Source organism: Loxodonta africana, chromosome 3 (assembly GCF_030014295.1).
Source record: "Loxodonta africana isolate mLoxAfr1 chromosome 3, mLoxAfr1.hap2, whole genome shotgun sequence".
Lineage (NCBI taxonomy): Eukaryota > Metazoa > Chordata > Mammalia > Proboscidea > Elephantidae > Loxodonta > Loxodonta africana.
The window spans coordinates 61,424,431-61,439,433 of record NC_087344.1 but is presented as its reverse complement, the minus strand read 5'-3'; the positions used below and the strand labels follow the sequence as shown (position 1 = coordinate 61,439,433).

The 15,003-nt window shown below is 56.1% G+C and overlaps 3 protein-coding genes across 3 annotated transcripts; 1 reads left to right on the top strand and 2 right to left on the bottom strand.

Moving 5' to 3' along the window:
- Positions 1 to 274: 274 nt before the first annotated feature.
- On the bottom strand, positions 275 to 1,235 carry ZNF593 (zinc finger protein 593). Its single transcript, XM_003415252.4, has 3 exons — positions 953 to 1,235; positions 668 to 730; positions 275 to 566 (listed from the first exon to the last, which is right to left on the bottom strand). Exons 1-3 carry the CDS (start codon positions 1,150 to 1,152, stop codon positions 425 to 427), a joined length of 405 nt encoding a protein of 134 aa, XP_003415300.1. The 5' UTR covers positions 1,153 to 1,235; the 3' UTR covers positions 275 to 424.
- Positions 1,236 to 1,386: 151 nt separating this feature from the next.
- C3H1orf232 (chromosome 3 C1orf232 homolog) lies at positions 1,387 to 7,810 on the top strand. Its single transcript, XM_064281502.1, has 4 exons — positions 1,387 to 2,653; positions 3,952 to 4,035; positions 4,162 to 4,259; positions 5,626 to 7,810. Exons 1-4 carry the CDS (start codon positions 2,570 to 2,572, stop codon positions 5,906 to 5,908), a joined length of 549 nt encoding a protein of 182 aa, XP_064137572.1. The 5' UTR covers positions 1,387 to 2,569; the 3' UTR covers positions 5,909 to 7,810.
- A 61-nt stretch (positions 7,811 to 7,871) lies between these two features.
- FAM110D (family with sequence similarity 110 member D) lies at positions 7,872 to 9,169 on the bottom strand. Its single transcript, XM_010595099.3, has one exon. It carries the CDS (start codon positions 8,682 to 8,684, stop codon positions 7,872 to 7,874), a length of 813 nt encoding a protein of 270 aa, XP_010593401.2. The 5' UTR covers positions 8,685 to 9,169.
- Positions 9,170 to 15,003: the final 5,834 nt, after the last annotated feature.

Sequence of the window (15,003 nt, the reverse complement as noted above, 5' to 3'; positions counted from 1 at the left end):
AAGGAGTCCCTTCTTTTCTGGGGGATCAGTCCCTGCCCTCACTGGATAAACCTGATCCTACCCCTACCTCCCCACTTCACCTGGGCTCTGTCTGGGGACTCCAGCTCAGATGCCAGGACCCCAGAAGGAAGGCAGGTGTACAGTTTTAAGGCTGGACCGAGCGAGGAGTAGATATCTTGGGCCCTGCATACAGGGGTAGAGAAACCCTTACAGAACAGGAGTCTGAAGGAAGGTGGGGGCTCTGGCCTGAAAGTTAGGGAGTCAGAGGCAATCCCCTCTTTCCCCAGTTCCTTTATTGGGGGTGGGCACCAGAAGAGGCCATCCATTCCCTGAATCCAGGGCCACAAGATGTTGGTACAGTTCCAGCTCAGCCCTTACATCACTGTCCATGGGCAGTTCCTCTGCCCTGTATCCTCAGGCCATGTCAGGCAGATGTGTCCATCTCTGGGACATCAGTGGACACCTCTGTGGGCACTGGCAGCCGCTGAGGAGGCACATAAGAGCCCATGCCCGCTGCCCTCTCTGCCTCTTCCTGACTGTACGGCTCCACGCTCAGCTGCTTCAGCCTGGGAGGAAGAAGGATAGGAGTTGGGAGCTGACCAGATGCGAGGCCTGCCTGCCTGCCCGGCACTCATCATCTATCAATCATCTCCTTACTCCTCCATACCTTTTCTTGTGGTCTTTGGATCGAAAGTGGGTCCTCAGATTGGCAGAATCGATGAAGTACCTTCTGTAGGGATAGGGGTGAGGAGACAGTGCCCTTCGAGTACGCTTATCTCGCAGACCCCAGTTCATTCCCTGACGCCAGGCTCCGGGTCTGTGGGGATCGGAGGCTGGCAGACCCACGGGTCCCAAGAGAGGAGACTTCACGTATCCCGGGGGCCCCACCTCACATCCCCCGACCAGTACTGGGGACCCTCCTCTCTCTAGGCCGGGCCCGGCTGGGACTCACGCGCAGGCCAGACAGCGATGCAGTCCGCCCCCTGGCAGGTCGGGGTCCGGCTCGGCGTCCGGGTCGGGCAGGCGCCGTGCGGGACCCTGGGGCCGTAGCTCGCGGTGAATCTCATCCAGGTCCGGCCGCCGCCGCTTGGCCTTCATCTGGCGGGCCAGGGAGTGTGCTCGGTGTGCGCCGGTCCGGCGGGAGCGACCCATGCCCTGTAACAGCCAGGCCTTGGGTCCGGGAGCGGGGTCTCCACCGCACGTGTGGGCACTTCCGGACCGCTCGATGACGTCACGCGACGCCCGGGGGTGGAGCGGGCTCGACCAGACCGCCTCTGATGGCGTCACTCGCCAGCCAGCAGCTTGAGCGCCCTCAGGCGGCGGTGGACGTCAGGGACGAAGGCGCCTCGGGCCGAGCGGACCGAGCGTCCTCAGCGACGGGCTGGAGGCCCAGGGCGGGGGTTGCGTGTGGCTCAGAGGCTGAGGGACTGGCCTGACTGCCTGCCCGTCCCCGCCTGGCCCAGCCTATCTCAGTGTCATCTTCTGGCCCTATCATCCGTTGCGGGTTCCCAAACGTTAGACTCCATGATGGGGACGCCTTAATAAATGTCTGTGACGTGAATAAATTAATAAATGAATGAGAGTGAATGTTTGGATTCCGGCCCCAACAGAGCTTCCTGAGATCCCACAGTCGCTGACAAAGCCCTCACTACCTCTCACTGCTCCCTAGTTATTCCCTCAGGGCTCCATCCACCTCCAGCCAAATCCGTGAGAGAGGAGTGTTCCTCCTCAGAGATCCCGGCACTCAGGCATCCAGTCAAGAAAGACCAGCTCCTCTCACAGAAGCCTTGGACTCCCCGGAGTGGGCTAGCTGCCAAGGCAGAGACACAGCCTAGGTGTCACGTGCCCAGACTGGAGAGAGGGCCAAAGAGCCTTTCCCCATTCACTGGAGCCTGGTGCCACCCAGGCTAGTGTGAACCAGCTCCTTGGGACTGTGCTGGAGGAGCTTAGCAATAATTCAGGGGCTCCAGCTCTTTAGAACAAACTGTTGCCAGGAAACAAGGAGACAAGCACGTGCATCCCTGGGGAGAGAGAGTCAGTTTTCATTTCAGACAAAGTAGTGAAATGTAAGCCCAGGTGGCCTGCTGGGGGCCTGGGGACCCTCCCTCTCCAGTTCATGGAGGCTGAGTAGGCACACAGGGCATGGGTCCGCTGAGGGTGCAGCTGGCATGGCTGCAGTCACAGGGGCACAGCGTGGGTCCTGGGCCCAGATACGTTATGAATGGAAAAGAGAATTTTTTTTCCTGGAGCCATTCCAAAAGATCACCCCCCTAGGCCCAGGAAGGAGGCTTCTATGGAAAGGGATGTCTTCATTATTCTTGGCCAATATGGGTCAAGGAAGGGGCTGAGGTGGCAGAAGCCCTCACCCACACCCACCCCAGACTCCACTGGATTGGGTTCACCAGCTGGGGACTCTGCCAGCAGAGGAAGCTGGTGCATCTTTAATGAAGTCACCCGATCCCTGGGCAGGCTCTCAAGCTTGCCAAGTTCTTGGAGCCAGTTCTAGTGGGTGCCCACTGAGCCAACCGCCTTCCTGTGCCTGGGTGCTAGACCTGTTTCCCCTGCAGCCATGAACCAGGCTTTCTGGAAAACCTACAAGTCCAAAGTGCTACAGACCCTTAGTGGGGAATCTGAGGAGGACCTGGCAGAGGAGGTGGGTAGCATCCATGTCTGCTTGGTGGGGGCACAGGCAGAGGGGCAGCAGGAGTGATAGGAACAAAGAGGGGCAGGACCAGGCTCTGAGAGAGACAGAGAGAGAAGCCCAATTGTGCAGAAACCATTGGCATACTCAGGGAATGGCATGGTGCAGTGTCAGAAAGCAAGGACACTCAAGGAAACTGAAGAAAAGACTTGGGGAACGTGGAAGGAGTGGTCTCTACAGATCTCAAGGGCTGCCATATGGGAGATATTCTTCCAGGAGAGCTCAACACAACTTTCCGATGGGCAGAGCTGAGCAAAAGTGGGATGGCTTGCTTGACAGGTAGTGAGCCATATTACTGAAGGTAAAGAGAGTGGCACTTAAACTCTGAGGGTCACTGTAGCAGCATCGGATCATAGCAGTACATGGACTGTGCTTTGTTCTGACATAAAAAGATTGAGCAATACTCTGAAACTGGTAACTGTCTTACGTCTTCAGGCTGTGATAGGTGGTAGTCATGCATATAAATGTGGCAGGGGCAGGAACTAGTCCTGTGCGGGGTGTGTGTAAATATGTCTAGACAGTTTGGTGTTCAAGGCTGAGCTTGTATAGAATTGTCTGTGGGTGGTATTGGGGTTGGTGTCTGATCCGTGTGGAATCCCCAGTGAAGGGGTGTGTGCAGGTGTGAACCGGGTACAGGTGTGTACATTTGAGGCAGAAGTCTATGCCTACATTCCTCTGTGCAGGCATTTGCGGATGCTGTTTATGTGGTGTGTATGTTTGGGTGCGTGTGAACATCTGTGTCCTGGTGTCCTAGGTGTGTGGAGAGGTTTTGTGTGCTGTGGGTGGGCCTCTGTGAAGCTGTCTGCAGTCATATAAGTGCACAAGTGCATAGGTATGAATGACATCACTGTACGCATGCTCATTACAGGTGCCTCACACCACATGCATCTATGTACAGGTGTGACAAGCTGTAGCTATGTAAGGGGTGCTCATGTACAGGTGTGTGTGTGTGTCAGCATGCATGCCCTTGTCCACACGTCTTTGGGTGTGTATAGATGTGTCTGTGCATCTGTGGTCAGAGTGCAGATATGTGTGCTCAAGGGTGTCTGGAAGACAGGTATGTGTATGTGACAGGTAACTTTGTGTAGACTTATACCTGTATACATTCCCATGTGCCTTTGTGGAGGGTGTGAGGTGTATAGGTGTGTATGTAGTTCTGTGGAGTTTGAGGTGCCTGGTTCATGTGTGCCAGGCTTGCAGGGGGCATTCCTCTGGGGCCTGTTATCCCTGGTGGGGGTCTTTTGTCCCAGAGGGAGACTCCAGTGTTGGTGACGTCTGAGACGGCAGAACCAGCTGAAGAGGCCTTCAATCCCGTGTCGCAGCTGGCCCGCAGGGTGAGTTCTTCTCCCTTCTTTCACCCCCAGCCTGGCCCTGCCCCTGGGGAGCCTGGCGGAGGTTGCTGTAGAGTCCCGGGAGGTTGTGCTGCGGTCATTCCCTGACTCCCAGCCCCTCCCTCCCAGGTTCAGGGAGTCGGGGTGAAAGGTTGGCTGACAATGTCATCTCTGTTTAACAAAGACGATGAGGACAAGCTGCTGCCACCGGAGCCCTGTGCAGACCAGTATGTGTGTGTGGGGGAGGGGGTGTCTGGGAGGGGCCCAGGGTCCCACTTCTCCCATGCCTTCTCAGTCTAGTCTATCTTTCCCACCACAGAGGGCTGGGGAGAAGGGGCCCCTGACTCTTTCCCTTTCTCACAACAGAAAAAATGCCAAGTCAGCAAATCTGGGAAATTAGGTTAGATTTTGGGAAGAACTTCCCAGCTGTTGGGGGTACTGGAAGGTATTTATGGGCTCTCCTCATTCACTTGGGAGAGGTCATCTCCCTAGAACCTAGGAACGGAGGAGAGAAATTTAGGTGTTTGGGACAGAGGGTGGTCCAGATCAATGGTTCCCAAATATTGATCTAATCCTCGTCCTCACCGGGAGCTGGGACAAACACAAATCCCCCAAACCGCCTTCAGAGATTCTGATTCAGCAAGTGTGGGCTGAGGCCTGGGGATCTAAATTTTCAGTAAGCTCGCAAAGGACCCTAAGGGACACTAGTTTGGAACAACAGTCTTAAAAGGTCTTTGATGCTGGGGGGGAGGGGAGGCGGGGAGGAGGGATGGGGACGAGGGCCTCCTGCCTTTCTACCCCATCCAGCTCTCCCACCTCAGGGTTTTCCTTTCTTCTTTCCCTACGCTCAGTCCCAGGCCTTCCCAGTTCTCCAAGGACTTTTCCTCAAACCTGAAGGGTCCCACCTTAAGCTTCATCGCCCCTTCTTGATTGTCTTCCACTCACATCTTCCTGCTGGCTCCCCGAGTCTCTGCCTCCCCCAAGCCACTGATCTGGGCCTTTCTCCTTCCGTCGGGGTCTCTCCACCCTTCTTTCTCCCCAGCACTTCCTCCCTTTCCCATCCCCCCTTTCCGTCAATCTTCGAACCTGACCCCTCCCCCGCCCCGTCCCTTTCCTCAGGGCTCCACCCCTGCCTTCCTGGAGCCCCACCTCCAGAGCCTGACTCCGCCCCCTCCCGTGGGCTCTAATTCCCCCCGCCCCCCCGCCCCACTTCTCTTCCACGCCCCCTTGGGCCCTGCCCCTTTCTCAGGGTTCTCTTCCCGGCTTTCCTGACTCGGCGCCTCTCGCGCCCCTTTTGGTCCCTTCCCCAAATCTCTGGCTCTGCTCTTTCCTCAAAGAACCTGACTCTGGTCCTCTCTCCCCCAAACTCTCGCCTAATCTCCCGAACCTGGCCCACCCTAATTCTTTCCCAGTGCTCTGAGCCCGCCCCTCGCCTCCAGGCCCTGACCACGTCTCCTCTTTCCTGGGCCTCTCCAGTCACCTGACGCCGCTTTTCACTCCAGTCCCCGACCTCGCCCTTTCTCCCCCGGCCCCACTACTCGCCCCTTGTCCCCGCCTCCGCTCACTGTTTCCCTCCCTGGGCCTCTCCTGCAGCCCCTTGGCGGCGCGGCCCCCCTCGCCAGCAGCGGCTGAGGCGGAGCCGCGCGGATCCGGCTTCTGGGACGCGTTCGCCAGCAGGTGGCAGCAGCAGCAGGCGGTAGCAGCGTCCGTTCTGCCCAGCGCAGAGCCCACCCAGGAGCCGGACCCCGAACCCGGGGACGAGGCCGCAGAGCGCCCGGAGCCGCGGGAGGCCGACCCTGCAACCGGTTTCAAGTGGGGCTTCCTAACCCACAAACTGGCCGAGATGAGGGTGAAGGCTGCGCCCAAGGGCGACTAGCCGGCCGGCGGAACTGGGTGCCTGCTCCTCCCTGCACCCATAAAAGCCCCTGGCCCGATACTCCTTGTGCTGCCTCCTTTTGTCCAGACATCGGGGAAGGCTGCTTTTGGGTGGGTCGGCCCCCGGGCGGGGTCCAGCCAGAGGGGCCCTCACCTTCCCCAACAAACAAACAGGGAGAAAATGAATGACCAGAGACAGACAGATAGTTAACGTTTCAGAATAGATAGTGCTAAAGTTAAGGTACAACTTTCCAAGAAGCTGGGGGGCCCCAGAGGACGGGTTCCAATCCCCTGACCGGCCTCTTTGACTTCAACAAATGTTGCCTGTGGCCCTACTATGTGCGCGGTCTCCGTACTGGGATAAAGGCAGAGACTAAAGGAACTCAGAGTACCAGTGGCTCCCATACAAGGTGACAAAGCTCAAGTTGAGCCACAGAAATAGTGGCGCTCAGAGAAGGTGAGGGGGGCTGGGGAATTCAGGAAGACTTCCTGAAGGAGAATATATTTAATCTTAAAAGGATAAATTGAGAAGGGAAAGGTAACCCAGGCAAAAAGAGAAAGAGCCTGAACACAGTCCTGGAGATGAGAACGTGTGAGGAAGATAGGTGACCTTGTATGTGCTTGTGGGAAAGGAGGGAGTGGCTGAGAGGCTGCCTTTTGGCAAGATCTTAGTTTAAACGGGTCCCTTCTTTCGTTGCCCCCAACTCCTGATTCGCCGCATCTCAGTCCTTCATACCTAGTGACACAAGGGGGCAGTAGAGCTCCGGGAATGGGGGGCATTTTAGAAGTCCGTGAGCTCTAAAGACTGGGTGGGGACCCCAGATTTCTGGAGCACACCCCTCTCTAGGATTCCTCAAATGTTCAGTTCCCAGCTACTAGGTCTAGTTGGGACCAACTTGGAGTCCGTGGAGGAGATAATCATAATACTTATTGCTGTGGAGTCGATTCATACTCATAGCGACCTTATAGGACAGAATAGAACTGCCCCATAGGATTTCCAAGGAGCGGCTGGTGGATTCCAACTGCCCACCTTTTGGTCAGCAACAGTAGCTCTTAACCACTGCGCCACCAGGGTTCCAAAAGCCCACTGCTCTCCAGTAGATTGTGGCTCATAGCAACCCTATAGGACAGAGTAGAACTGCCCCATAGGGTTTCTAAGGCAGTAATCTTTAGGGAAGCAGACTGCTACATCTTTCTTCTAGTGAGTGGCTGGTGGGGCCGAACCTCCAACCTTTTGGTTAGCAGCCAAGCGTTTAGCCACTGTGCCACCAAGGCTCCTTGAAATCTGTTGCCATCCTGACGACTCCGACTGATAGTGGCCCTGTAGAATAGAGTAGAACTGCCCCATAGGGTTTCCAAAGAGCGGCCGGGTGGATTCCAACTGCCAACCTTTTGGTTGGCAGCTGAGCTCTTAACCACTGCGCCACCAGGGCTCTTTGATCATAATGCTGTAGTATTGGTATTAATTCGGTAGTTTGCCGTGTGTTTTACAACCGTTGCAAAATACTTAAAAATCATCTTCCTCCACCCCCCCCCTTTTTTTTTTAACCGAGAGGTGCATCTGCGGCTTGCAGACGTTAAATGCTTGCCCAGGGTCACAGTCAGCCCAGTTCCCACCCGTTTAATCACGCGCAAACCCGCCCTGCCCCCTTCTTCAACATCTGCCCCCGATCTAACCACACGACCCATTTAAAATAACGTTTTAACTTTATTCAGCAGTTCTCTGCTCTTCCACTCTAGTCATTACTCTCCAGGTCCGGCCTCCACAGAAGTCCCTGCGCCGCCTGCCCCGGGAAGAGCCTTCGGGATCACTTTGTCCAATCTCCCCAAGGTTCTGATGGGAAAATGGAGACTCAGAGGGAAGGGCTTGCCCAAAGGTCTCCTGTGCGTCTGAGGCAGGGCGTCTCTGCCGGTGCCCGGGTCCAGCCCCGGCCCCGCGGGAGCCCGCTCACGTGTGGCCGCAGTCACACCTCCGACTCGCGCGGTGGGCCTCGGGCGCGCTGGCAGCCGTACAGCCACTGGATGACGCGCGCGTTGCGCTCCACCACGGACACCTGGGGGCGCCCGTCCCGCGCAGAGCCCACCGCCTCCGCGCCGCTGGCGCCCTCACGGTTTGGGCCGTCTGCGCCGCTGTCGCTGGACGTCCAGTCGCTGGTGTCCCCGGAGCCGGGCGGCGGCGAGGTTCCGGCTTGGGGGCTGGCGTCGGCGCCCCAGCTCTGCGGAGAGAAGCGCTCAGCGCCCAGCACTTCCACCAGAGCGCGCTCCAGGCCGCAGTAGTTGAAGAACCGCTCCTTCTCCGACAGGGGCAGCGAGCACGTGGGGCACAGCGCCCGCTTTCCTGTCGCTTCCGGGGCATCTGGGGGCGCGGTCCAACCCCCAGGAACCGCGGGTCTCTCTGTTGGGCCCGGGCTGCTCGAGGTGGTGTCCCGGGGGGCGCCCAGGAAAAGGCGTCTTACCAGCCCCTGGCCCTTGGCATTCTCTTTGTTCACCGAGACCTTGCAATCTCGCTTCTGGCGGTAGAAGATGAGAGAGTCAGGCCTTGGCAGCCGCCTGCCGCTGCCCCGGCGGGCGGGTCTGGGCGTCCTGGGCGATGCAGGGGGCCCGAGCTCATTGCAGGGGTGCGGAGTGAGCGGCCCGAGTGCCCCGAGCAGGGCTGGCTCCTGGCGCCGCACTATCACTTGATGCGTCTTGACATACTTCGCTTTGTCGGCCTCCAGTCTCTCCACTGCGCTGGGGGTCCGTCCTCTGGACGGGGTGGAGGGAGAGGCCAGGATCATCTTAGCAGAGCTGGGCTAGACAGTGCCCCATAAGCCGCTGGAGATAGGCAGCTGGCTGAGGAGCTGAGAGCAATTGGCTGGGGCTCCCCGAGGCCTGAAAGGAGGGAGGAATGGTTGGGAGAGGGTAGGAGATATCCCTGCCCTTCAGCAAGCCTTCCTGGGGATAGGATCGTCCAGACCCCTCCCTCATCCAAGTAGGCTGGATGCTATGCCCAGATTCAGGCCATCTCACCCCTCCCCTAGACCCATTCAGTGGGGCCTCCTTGGCCACCCAGAAACATATACCCCTTTGAAGGCGCCCCGGTCTGGCCACAGGGCCATGCCAAGCAGGAATCGGCAAGCAGAGCACTTGGAAAAGGAAGTGGGGCTGGTCCCAGCCTAATTCCCGAAAGTAGCCTCAACCGGAAAAAATACCTCTTCCTAGCCCAGCAGCTTTTAGTCCAAGACAAGGAGGCTTCCTAGCCACAGGCCGTCTCAGGCAGGGCCCACCCTTCCCGCCTCCAAGCGCCGAGGTCAGGGCTATAAGCACAGGGTAGGAGCCTCCTGTAATTGCAGCCAACGGCCCTGCCCACTTCGGAAAGAGAGGGAGGTGGTCACCAGGTCATGTCAGCCACCGGCCTGCCACCCACTCTGTGCCCTTGCCAAGGAAATTCTAGAAGGCTCAGCTGTAAACAGCATCTTGTCTAACCCCTGTATTTCCATTTCATAGAGGAGGAAACTGGCCCAGAGAGGAAGGGGCTTGCTCAGGTCAGACTGAGAGTGGAGTCTCTTGCCTTACAGTCTAGAACTAGTTCAGATTCTGTCTGTCCTTTGCCTCCCAGCGCTTTGCTCTGATATTTTGCTTCTCTTCCTGCTGCTGTAACTGCCAAGCAATTTCCGTTAGAAATAGGCCCCTTGTCTCACTAAAAAGTTTCTTCCACTAATTCTTCCCATAACCTGCACTCCCAGAAATCTCCCTCAGGGTCCCTGCCCCCTTCTCATCCTGAGACCCTGTGACCCTTCTTCTCCACCTCCTTTCTGCTGGGGAAGGGACCAGGAGGGGTTGTAAATCAAGAGCTGACAGGTCCCTTGGCTGTAACAGAATGGGCCACCCACATGGCTCAAGACCCCCACCCCCACCAAAGGGTCCAGCTGAGAGTGACATACCAGTCCTGGAAGCTTAGTGGACCTTGGATCTGGAGGCAACAAAGGAAGAGAACCAGAGAGAGATAGGGGGAAGGAAGCCCAGGTGGGAGGCCTGGGGGCAGAAACCCTGCCTCCCTTGCCCACTCCAGCCCAACCTGTTCAGCTTTCCTTAACTCCTTTCCTATCTGTTTTGTTAGTTGCCGTCGAGTTGATTCCGACTCATGGCGACCCTGTGTGTGCAGAGTAGAGCTGCTCCATAGGGTTTTCAAGGCTATGACCTTTCAGAAGCAGATCGCCAGGCCTGTTTTCCGAAGTGCCTCTGGGTGGGTTCGAACCACCAACTCTTCAGTTAGTAGTCAGTGCTTAACCGTTCAGGCCACCCAAGGACTCCTCCTTCCCATCTAGTTGACCCCATAGGTAATCGGTGACTGAGAATCCAGGTAGCAAGGAGAGCCTGGCAGTGCCTCCCTTTATGTCTCCCCAGGACTATATTGGGCAATGGGTCAGATTCCAAGGTCCCAGGAGGGCACTGTGCTTGTCTGACCTCAGGGATATCCTAGGTCCCCTCCTCCTCTCCCCAGCCCTGAGCAACAGCAACAAGGCTATAAAAAGCCCCTAAACACAGGGACCAAAATAGTCTCCTGTCCACCGCTTCTTTCCTGCTTTCTGGGCTGGCCTGGATAACCCAACCAGATGGTCCACTCTAGAACCTGCAGAGCCCTCATTTGCCCTCCATTCCTTTGCCCACCTTCTCTCTGTCCTGGGCTTAGTGGTCGGAATGCTGCTTAAGGCTTGGATTCCAGAGGCGAGGCGTCTCCTGTGCTCACTGGCTTGGTGCCAGTCTACAGGTCCTCTCCTTGGGTCTACAGGTCCTTCCCACCCCAGCCCTGGGTTCAGCAGGCACTCACCTCTGCGTGGTGAGGCGGAATTGTGGGAGTCCCCAGGCAGGTCTGAACTGAGGGTAAGAGGGACAGCAGGGACTGGAAGTAACTTTGGTGGCAGCCAAACCTCACTCTCCACAGGAAAAGCAGAGAGAGCCTCCACCCCCCCCAGATTAACCCTCGCCTTCCTGACCCAGAGCCTGGCCTGCGTTAACTCCTTCCTGATCATAGTCTCTCAGAGTTGGTAAGGACCTGGGGGACCAGGTCCAGCTCGTTTATTTTACAGTTGGTCAGATAGGCACTGGCAAGTTAAGTGATTTGCCACAGGGGCACAGTGGTCTTGGGGCACAGCCAGGATCCCAGACTTCCTCCGAAGACCCTGGTGAACCTGCTCTGCCTGACCTTGGCAGTTGCTGCTACAGTTGGAACGGAAAGGCAGAGCAAGGTTCTAGTTGCCTTGCTTTTCTTTCCTATGTGCGGTGGGTACAGATTTGTCCTAGTCGGGTGTGTGAATGGTGTGCAGCCTGCTCTCCCGTGGGTGAAGCCAGGAATCTGCAGCCTGCAGGCAGTGGTGCTGCAGATGTGCAGGGTGAACGTGTCCCAGCAAGTCGTGGCACGAAGGTCTTCTAGGAGCCCAGTGGAGGTGCTTTTGCCCAAGGTCTCTGATGCCAAATGAGATTGGCTGGGAAGAGGGGGAGGTGGAGATGACTCTGGGGCCAAGCCTAGGTCCTTTTGATTTCTTCCTCCTCTGTCCCCACTTGGGGACATCTAGAGCTGGCACAGTTTCTTATCTGACACCTCATCTCTCCAGATGAAGCCCTGCCCCCACAGTGCTGGCACCATGGAAGCTCTTCCTCCTCTCGAGCACCCAGAGCTCCAAGACCAATGCCCCTACCACAAAGGTTGCTGCTCAGTCTCCAGCTGGCCCCTTCCATAAGTCCCTTCCCCTTCCATAAGTCCCTTCCCCTCCCTTCTGGCTCTTTTTAAAGTTTGCAAAGCATTTTCACATCTGTGCTCTCTGACCTCCTTTGACCCTCCCATCACCAAAGACAGAGGCAGGGGGCCCAGCTGGGAAGACCAGCCCTACTTCATAGGTAAGGAAACAGGATCAGAGTGGGAAAGAGACTTGCCCAAGGCTCAGCTCTAAGTCCACTCTTTCCACTGAACCTTCTGCCTCTCAAATAAGATAATGAGTCAAGAAACCATAAGGCCTATCTCCTGGTAAAAGATTTTTATTAGTGAAAGGAAGCTTTCTGTTTTGTTTTGCTTTTGTCTGTGATAATTTCATATTGCGTTGTCATAGAACTTTACAATATTGTGTGCATTGTCACAATTAACCCCCAGGAGAATCTTTGGGGAGCAGGTTCTATTATAGTCTCCATTTTACAGCTGAAGAGACCAAGGCTCAGAGAGGTGAAATGATTTATCTAAGCTCGCACAATTAAGAATAATAGCTAGCTTTTATTGAGAGATTACTTTATGCTAGACACTCTTCACTTCTTTAAAGTGTTAAAAAGCAAAGATGTCACTTTGAGGACTAAGGTGCGCCTGGCCCAATCCGTGGTGTTTCCAATCACCTCATATGCATGCGAAAGATGGACAAAGAATAAGGAAGACAGAGGAAAACTGATGTCTTTGAATTATGGTGTTGGTGAAGAATACTGGTTATACCATGGACTGCCAGAAGAATGAACAAACCTGTCTTGGAAAAAGTACAACCAGAATGCTCATAAGAAGGGAAGATAGAGAAACTTCATCTCATGACTTTGGACATATTATCAGGAGGGACCAGTCCCTGAAGCACATCATGCTTGGTAAGATAAGGGGTCAGTGAAAAAGAGTAAGACCCTCAGTGAGATGGGTTGATACAGTGGCTGAAACAATGGGCTGAAACATAGCAATGATTGTGAGGATGGCCCAGGACTGGGCAGTGTTTCATTCTGTTGTACATGGGGTCACTATGAGTCAGCACCTAATGACAACATTAAGACACTCTTCCAAGCACTTTACACACTGGTCAATGTTTTGATCTTCACAACAATCCAATAAAGTATTTTTATTCTCCTGATTTTATAGGTGATGGTTGGGGGCGCAGGCTGGTAGCCCTGAGATCTGGTCATGAAGGGGTTAAGCACTGAGAGGTTGGGCTGGGCCCAGCTGGGATGCTGTCAATGGCAGGAAACCTGGCTTGGGAAGGGGGAGGATGGGGCTGCTGTGTCTGACTCTTGATGCAGCCCCCATCCCTTTGGTCTTAAAGCAGCATTTGGGTTGGGTGGAAGGACAGGCAGGGGCCCAACTTCCGGCTAGAGGACAGATGCTGGGCTATGGAAAGAGGGGATTCAGGGAATGAATGCAATGCAGGTGCTGCCCTGGGTCAGCCCCTGGTCTGAGGAGAGGGACTCCTGACTCTCTCCTATACTTGGGAGCCTCCAATCAAAAGTGATGCTGCTCCCCTCAGACAGAGCGGGGGAGACACAGCCCCAGCCCTGGGAGCTCCCAGTCACAGGGGAGTGATAGAGCTCTCCCTTAGGAGTCGTGTGGGGGGGGGTTGGGGGGGGGAGGGTTGGGGGGGTGGCAGGGGTGGGTGTGTGTGTGTGCGCGCGCGTTCGAGCTCTCAGGAACTCCCAGCCTGAGGGGAGTGACAGACAGCTCCCTGGATACAGAGTCCTGAGAGATGAGCATTGAGCCTCTAGCACACAGGCAGAGCTGAAGAGAGGTCAAACAGGAAAGGTTTTCTGAGGGAGGGGCCCCGAAAGAGTCAGACAGAGGGTTCTACACAAATGAGGAGGTGGGGCTACATCTGCCTGGCTCTGCCTCTCTGCCACACTGCTGTGAACTGGATCATCTCTCTTCCTAGTCATGGGTCCCCAGGGAGAGCCTTAAAGTGGCTCCTTCCGGCCTTAGAGCCCTGCGTGTGAGGGGGCCTAGTCTGAGGGCCGCTTCCTTCCTCTTTCAGGACCTCATTCCCGGATCACCCTGAGGATTGATCAGGAAGGCCTGTGTCAGAACCATGTCTTTCCAGAAGAGGGTGGCTGCAGAAGACAAGCAGCAGCTCTTGTCAGTGTCAGGAACAATGAGCTGGGGGGGGCGGGGGTGGGGAGGCCCTTCAGATCCAGTGTCAGGTCCCAGACTCACTCACGTTGTCGCAGAGGAGAAAACCTGTGCCACTGACCTCACCCGCAGCCGCAGCCACAACCCCCACTTCTCAGCTCTCCACCCTTGGCTCTGCCTCTGATTCCAATCCTGGTCCAGGCCCACTGGCCACATGGCCTTGAGCAAGAACTTAACTTCTTGAGTTTCCCTCTGTAAAATGGGGACTATAAGGTCTAACTCTTGTGTGGCGATGCAGTGGCAGCTGAGAAAGCACCCGGCACCTCAAGGTGCCCAGTAAATGTTAGCTGAATGTGGTTCTTCAGCTCTTGGCCTCCACAAACATCTTCCTGACACCTCTGGCCTAAATCTTTTTTTCTAATCCCACAGATTAACTCCCAGCTGCTGTCAACAAATCATTTTGAACACCTGCTCTGGGCCCGGCGGGGGTCAGCAGATGGGTCAGATATGGTCCTTGCTCTCAGGGAGCTTAGTCTGCTGAGGTGGCAGAGGCTGAACACCTGATCACAAAGTGAGAGCAGTGCTACTGGAAGAGGGAGGTGGCCAAAGCCTGAGGCTGTGTGGGGGAGAGATTTGTTTGCCTGGGAAGGGTGGGAAGCTTTCAAAGAGAAGGGGGTATCTGAGCTGGGCCTGAAAGGGCGTTTTGACCAGCTGAATGGTGAGGGGAGATGAGTGCAATAGGCTGGCTGGGGGACAGGAGAAGCCAGGGTTGCAAAGAGGGCCAGAGGCAAGAGAAGGGAGGAAGACTCAAGTGGGTTGGAAAGAAGATGGGGATGCAGAGAGGAGAGGGCTCTGTGAGGAGATGGGGTTCAGGGAGTGAATAGGGGCTCAGAAAGAGGTAGGCCCAGGAGCAAAAGGAGCTGGGGAGGGGGAGGGCTTAAAGAAGAGATGGCAGCTGAGAGAAGAGAGAGGCTCAGTGAGGGTGGTGGGGTTCAGTGAGGAGAGGGAAGTTCAGAGTGAGGGAAGGGGGCTTGGTGAGGGGAGGGAGCCCAGTGCTGGGCATCAGTAACGCCCCATCACCAGAGGAGGAGGTCCAAGCCTGGCCATGTGTAAGCTCTACAGAGATTAGAGCAGCTATCCCCTAATTCAGGGCTTTCCATTTCCGAAAGAATCTCAGCCACAACAATAGCCTGGCTCCAGTGCGGGCTCTCCCTCTGAGAGGTGTGGCCTCTGGGCAGAGCCTGGCGCGAGAATCCACTGCC